Genomic DNA, 7,160 nt, shown 5'->3' with positions numbered 1-7,160 from the left:
ACCTGTTTGGTGTTGGTTGGGGTTGAGAATATCTTTTTGGTTTTGGCATGTTGTGAAAGATGAACATGGTCGACGTAAATATATGTCACTTCATGAACATGCAAAGAAGTTTTTGAACATGATCAACATATTATGTCATTTTCATGGCAGGCTCATGATATATCTGTTATCTTGTTGTGTCGTCTTGTTCAAAGTTTGAAGCAGTAACTGCTAGCCGGAGTTCGAACAAATCCCATGGACTGCGGGCGCAACTAGCTAGTCTCCTGCAGCTAGCAACACACATTATCTCTGATTTATATAGCCATCCATATGTAGCTAGCTAGCTAGCTAATATCAATAACTATCACCATAACACCTTAATCCACCAATTTAGTCATTCTTCCTTATACGTAACCGCGTTAAAATTTCAATGTTAATTCTATACTTTTACTTTCTCAACAGAAATTCTTGACTAATTATATTAGTAATCCACAAACAAACAAACAAATGAAGCCGTTTTTTTTTTATCCTACCCCAACTATTCCCACTTTTCTTATAAAAGTAACACTAAGAAAACTGTAGGGTATGCGTGAATGTTTAAATGATAAGCTTAGTGAATATAGGAGGAGAGACGTATGACGAATGCGTATGTGGGATTTATAGAGGAATTCAATGAATGTTCGTGATGAGGGTGTGACCAAGCGACACATTTTCTATAGTTTGTATTGTGTTTGCATGTGACTTGGAGGACGGGTAATGATGTTGTCCTAATTAAACCCTAAAATAGACAATTGACATGGACTGGACCGTGTGTCATATATGGGCCATCAAAACCGTGGGAGGTTTCTGCAAGTTTGAAGATATGTATCCAAATTCATCCGCAAATTGCTTCACTAGTCTTGACTTGAGGATCGAGATTGCTGTCATCACCCATGTTGTTCATGTTCTATCTTGGGTCCCAGATCACGCGCTTGTTATTTTGCTAACCATTTATTATTATCATTCTTAAGGTTAGCAGCTAGCTAGCTGTAAACCAAAATATGAATATTATTGAGTGACAAAGATTGATTGATTGATTGATTTCCATCCCTTGAAAATAATCGCATTCAATTCCCACCATACACAGTCCCTCCTGTGCTACATGTTTTTTTTTTTTTTTTTTTTTTTATTATTTATCTTTAATATTTAGTCCTTTGGACATATTATTCGCAACAATTTGTTCGACGAAATTTCTTCATCGAAAGCTCAAACATCTGATATTAGTTGTTGTTTTACCTTGTCCCACATACGAAGAAAAGCATATGAAGAGCGAAAACTGATTGCGATTTGGCGTGAGGATCATTATAAGATAAAGTAACGTTGGTTGCCATCGGCATGCTGGTGCCTCCAAATAAGGAAGCACAAAAGTCCTAAATAGCAGCTCGAGACATATACCAGACTTAGTTGGGAGGAAAGGAAGGAAAGGGAAAACTCCGAAAACACACACACTAGGATTCACATGCATGACTGTATGCATCAAATTGAACGCGTTTAAGAAAGAAAATCCTGCAAGTGCGTGATATGTTGCAGGAAACTTGCAACAGATCTCTCTCTCACGCATGGACTCATGAGCACCAATACTGCATGAACCAGTTTCAGACGTTTCAGACATTAATGGATTGAGCATGCCCACAATGTCTTCTCCCCCATATGCCAATGTTTCCAAAATGGCATCAACCACGTACAATGAACCTTAGAAATTCTTATATATATATGGCAGACGTGTCACGTGAGGTATTTTAGGTATTTCATTTTAATTAAACTTGTATAGTTTTGAAATACAATTAAAAAACAGATAAATATGATTGGCTGGACGTACCAGTCACGTGACACGCATGCCCTACTTAAGAATTTCTCAATAAATCAAATGACCTTAATCCATGAATTTTTATTTTTAATCTATAAAACCCGATCCATGAAAGTGAAGGGCTCTAACCAATATGAACATGAATAAAAAAAACCCATAAAAAAATAAAACCAATCAATGAAAGTGAAGGACTCTGATCAATATGAACATAAATAAATGTATATGAAATACCACCTGTAAATTAAGCAGCACAACATATTTTGTGTTTGCTACTTACTACATAGATTTATTGATTCTGAATATTGAATGCATCATCAACACCATCATGTATAGTTCTATTACAGTGAACACAAAACAAATATGATCATCAAAGTTGGTGTTTCTCCATCTCTCGAGTATAAATTGATTCTTAGAATAGTGAAGGGGATTCGATTACATATCTGTGATTTGGATTGATGGCTAGCTCTAGCTCTAGCTCCGGTGTAATAATTAAAGGTCTACAAATCTTTAATCAGTGTGTCCCAAATTAGGATTGACCCAATCATCATACATATTGCTACATATCCAATTGCTCAGCATGCATCCACAAAGTTACTCCCCTCAACTGCTCATTTTGCCTAGCTAACCAGCCTTTGAAGAATAAGAAGAAAGCAAACCGCTAGCGTCAATTCTTTTTTAGCATCAATGGCATGGAAACAGAGCCAATGAGTAGTGAGAATTCCAGTCATGTTGGCTACTTGGCTAGCATGAGACTAAAATTCCAAGATTCCTTAAAAACTATTATTACTATAATCAATGAATTTAATATATCTCCCCCCCCAGAGCTCATATTATACGCGGTAATAATTCTAAGCTATGTGAACGTTATCTGTCATTAGCTCCATATGTGAGGGCAGGCAGCACATGAAGAATCTGTGGGACTATGACCTTAGATTTTCTTCAACAATATAACGTTCTTATTTATTTGAAACAGAAAACTAAATATTTTGATAAGTCAGAGTCATACATGTGAATTGAATTGGTCAGTTTGAATTTTCTGTTGGCTTATTTATTCAATAATCATCAGTTATAGCAAAAGCCAACTGGTAACTACTGCTGGATAAAAGAAATGCAGGGTTTACACACGAAAACTCAACTGATGGGACCCATTCTCTTCAATTTATTTGTCTTTTGGGCAATCCCCAACTACAATTTAAGGGCCAGAGAGGAGACTAGTCTCTTCCCTTCCTCACAGACACCAGCTTCACTCTCACAAAGAAACACACAGACATTTCCCATTTTCCACCATACACTTTCAGAAAGAAACGTTCTTTTGCTTTGCTGCACAGCAATGGCAAGACCCCAGCAACGATACCGAGGCGTACGACAAAGGCATTGGGGCTCTTGGGTCTCTGAGATTCGCCACCCTTTACTGTAAGTACATGGTTCTTGCTTCATCGATCATCACATTGTTTGTTTGATTATGTATGGCAGTTCAACTTGGAAAACTGAACTAAACGAAACGAAACGAAACGTTTGTTGGTTTTTTGTAGAAAGACTAGAATTTGGTTGGGAACATTTGAGACGGCTGAAGACGCAGCCAGGGCTTATGATGAAGCTGCCAGGCTTATGTGCGGACCTAGAGCCAGGACCAACTTCCCTTACAACCCAAATGCGTCTCAGTCCTCTGCCTCAAAGCTTCTCTCCCAAACTTTGACGGCTAAACTCCACAGGTGCTACATGGCTTCACTCCAAATGACCAAATCAACCCCACTCAAGCCCCAGCTGTCCTATGTTGACACAAAAAATGTTGGCATTGCTGAGAATGAGAAACCCAGCATTGAAGTGCCAGAGAAGAAACCAGCACTAACAGCTGAGCCTAAACAAGAACAAGAGCAAGAGCCAAATTGGGGATTTGTGAATAAAGTCAAAGTGGAGAGCACCCAAGATGAAGAATCCATAGAGCCTCTTGAAGATGACCACATTGAGCAGATGATTGAGGAGTTGCTCCATTATGGGTCCATTGAGCTATGCTCTGTTGTCACACCACCACAACCACCTCAGGCCTCTCTAATTTAAAGCCCCAAAACCTCACTCAATCCCAGCCAATTAATATTTAAGTATCCTATTTCTTTCTCTGCCAATGCAAACCCATTTAGCAGATTTAACCCCAATTTTATCTTCAGCTCTATAACTCCATTAGCTAGATCTCCTTCAATTAATTAGGACTTGCTAGCTAGCTCCTGAGTAACCCATTTGATGATAGCATCATGCTATTGCTATATGTACATTGTTTATTTATCTATTTTGTATAATATTATTCCATGCTTTATTTATGGCTCTAGCTGTTTAATTCCAGTTCATCTTCTACTAAGTTCTATCTCTCCGCAATAAGTGGAGTAATTTAGGTGTTCTGAAAGTTGAGACATATTTGGGGTTTCTGTGCGTGCTAGCTAGCCCACTCATTCATTTTAGGTCCATGGAAGATAAACATAATCCTTACGAAATTGAAACTTCAATAAATCTAGTAGTGATGATTAGAGTGCCCTACAACCAATAACGATTTACTTGTTTAGGTTGAACTTGAAACCAGAGGACCATCATTTAGTTGGTTCTATCACTCCAATTTATTTCAATTGGGAGAAGAGTTTGATCGAGTAGGTCATTTTCTTTGGATGCATAAATTTCAGATGTCAAGGACTTTTTCTTTCACGCATTATATTTGGACCATATACAAATATCATTCTCAATGTCTGTAACAAGGGCACCACAATTTTCCTTTCTTTGTATTCTTTTTACAAGGGGGCATAGTTCCAAAGCAAACACATACATTTTCCTTAGAGATTTTCACAATGTAAGTTGTCATTCTACGTTATTAAGTTGTCATTCTACGTTATTTATAGAGTTGAAGATACTCGTACACAAGAGTTTAAACAAATGTGATATTCGCCTTCTATAGCACCGAACTCTAGTAAAAACATTTTTAGCAGACTCTCTATGTTGACTCCTTAACTAGTTTAGAGAGCATGTTTAGTTTTTTTATCTATTTTAGCCGTTGCACTAGACTCCTAAGTGGTTCTCCATTATAACTTTTAGCTATCTCGCTCCTAAATATAGAGAGCGAGATGTGACTCTCTATAATTTAAAACATTTATTTTGAGTTATTTTATGTAATTCATAAATACATTTAAATTATTTAATCGTCATTTAAAAAAATAATATAAATTTAAAATTAGCTAAAATAGAAAGCACTGATAAATAGGTATTTCTAAAGTGGTTAGCCAAAATGATTTTTTAGCTATTTGGCTAAAAATTTGATTCAAAAATGACTAACATTTAAAAATGCTTTAAGATATCCCGCCAAACAATGAATCCATAATTTTTGAACAGAAGAAAATAATTGAACATTGACGAGACCATAATATACATCTTTGTCCCAAAAATACTTGCTAGCAGCACATTTTATGGAATCTCGATAGCGAAGTAGTCGAGAATTTATTGACAACTACAGAAAGTGAAACAGAAAATTATTCTGTTCTCGTTTCTTGCTGTTTCATAACATGTAAACCACAAAACACCAAATTGATCAACAAAATAGGAAGTTTGTACTTCACACATTTTTCAACAAAAAAGAAAAAAACCGAGAGAGAGAGAGAATACTCATGGGTTTACTAGTGCTCTTCTGAAAAGATCGATGATCACGTAAAAGGTAGAATTGTGTTCAAATTAGGCCTTCCGACCACACATGGTTTCATGGCTTCTTTATGTAAAGTTGAGTAGGTTTGATCATGTGTAACTAATTCCATATGAAACTAAAAACAACTCCAGTTTTGTGTATCAGTTTTTTCAACATGGTAAAAACAGCTAATATATTGGATTCTACCAGCTCTATTGAGCTATAATCTACATTTTTAAACTAGAATTCTATTGTTACAGCTTTCATGTTTGAAAATTGAATCGATCGGGTTATATATTGCAGCAATCAGATTATCAAAACCATTAGAGTAATGGTCACTGCAGGCTTCAGCTGATGATTTACCATGATGCTTGGATTATGAAGTAATTGAAGAACACTCGGAGAAGTAACTTCTTAAAATGCTTTGCTATATATTGCTTATTTCAGATTTCTTTTGTAAATCGAATGCAAGCTGTCTAGTTTGTCAGTTGAGACTCGATCCAGAGCAATATGAAGAGGGGAATATTCGTTCCTTTCTAATCTTTTTCATGTCAATTTCAACCTTTGGTTTCCTTTTTCCTCATATTTTTGGGAGGCAGAACGACTTTTAGCCTATTTGGATCAACAAAATGCCAATATACTTGTTTTCTGTTCTCAGTCCAACCCTAGGTTAAGTGCTTGTAGCTATAAATGTTCATGATCTTAATTAATTAATTATACTGGGATTCTTATTCAACGAAAAAGGCCTTTCCAACTTTTCAATTGATTATGTTTATAAAATACATGTGCATATATTTGTTGCTAGCTGCATGCCATGGTAGCTTTTTGTGTTAAATTTCTTCTGGTGTCCCATCTCTTTCCAATGAAACTTCATCATGATTGTTCACCTGTTTGGGAATTGATTTTGCTCCCCACAACTATCAAAAACTAAAGTTGTTTAGTCTCATTATATTGTTTTTGCTTTTGATTCAGGAAAGTTGAAAAAAGTATCTAAAGAATGGCAAGTTAGTGAGTTTACCATCATCAGTAGTTTGAAAAATAGACTCCATTTCATGATCAAATTCCACCTGAACGTACAGCACATGCTTTCCAGTTTTCCCCATCCCTAAAGACATGTACATATCTTTGTTGCAAAATTACCCTCAAATCATCTGCTCATTTCACATTCCATTACTTAAAATTGATCGATCCGATCATCGGAATTGAAAGGTTTGGTTATTTAATATTTACTTACCATCATATGATGTTCTAATCAGCTTTTTGCACATCAAAGGGTACATTTTGGCAGGAAAGAAGTTAAAAAACCTTGGATTAAGGAGTAATGTTAATAAGATTCTTTCTTTGTTTGTGCCATGCATGCATCAGATGGTGAAGGGCTCCCATTGTTAAAGCATGTTACTCTTTGATTCAGTCAATGGCAGTCTGTACCTTGAAACAGGGGGAGAGGGCCTTCCCTCTTGAATTAGCACTGGCATTGGCATATATGAGTCCCTGACTTGCTGACTGATCCAGTGTTCAGTACTAGTACAGTAGTACTCTGGTGAAAAATAGAGGACTAGCTTGCTTGCTAGCTAGGCGCTCAGAATAGTCAAATGTGAGATCTTGCTGAGAAGAAAAGTGGTCAAACCCATGATGGTATATCCATTATGGTGTATATATAGAATCTCATGAGGAAAAGTA

The 7,160-nt window shown here is 36.3% G+C and overlaps 1 protein-coding gene across 1 annotated transcript; it reads left to right on the top strand.

Moving 5' to 3' along the window:
- The first annotated feature begins 3,013 nt into the window (after positions 1-3,013).
- Positions 3,014-4,140, top strand: LOC133738494 (ethylene-responsive transcription factor ERF003-like). The gene is made up of 2 exons (XM_062166051.1): positions 3,014-3,238; positions 3,358-4,140. Exons 1-2 carry the CDS (start codon positions 3,156-3,158, stop codon positions 3,881-3,883), a joined length of 609 nt encoding a protein of 202 aa, XP_062022035.1. The 5' UTR covers positions 3,014-3,155; the 3' UTR covers positions 3,884-4,140.
- Positions 4,141-7,160: the final 3,020 nt, after the last annotated feature.

The sequence above is a fragment of the Rosa rugosa genome, chromosome 3, assembly GCF_958449725.1.
Source record: "Rosa rugosa chromosome 3, drRosRugo1.1, whole genome shotgun sequence".
In the NCBI taxonomy this organism is placed as follows: domain Eukaryota; kingdom Viridiplantae; phylum Streptophyta; class Magnoliopsida; order Rosales; family Rosaceae; genus Rosa; species Rosa rugosa.
The sequence above is the reverse complement of the archived record's forward strand: the minus strand, read 5'-3'. Positions and strand labels throughout refer to the sequence as shown.

What these genes read in the sequence shown, in the direction of transcription:
- LOC133738494 (XM_062166051.1), top strand. Translation starts at nt 3,156, where the DNA reads ATGGCAAGACCCCAGCAACGATACCGAGGCGTACGACAAAGGCATTGG. An exon ending in GAGATTCGCCACCCTTTACT is followed by an intron (nt 3,239 to 3,357) that starts GTAAGTACATGG and finishes GGTTTTTTGTAG; the next exon opens with AAAGACTAGAATTTGGTTGG.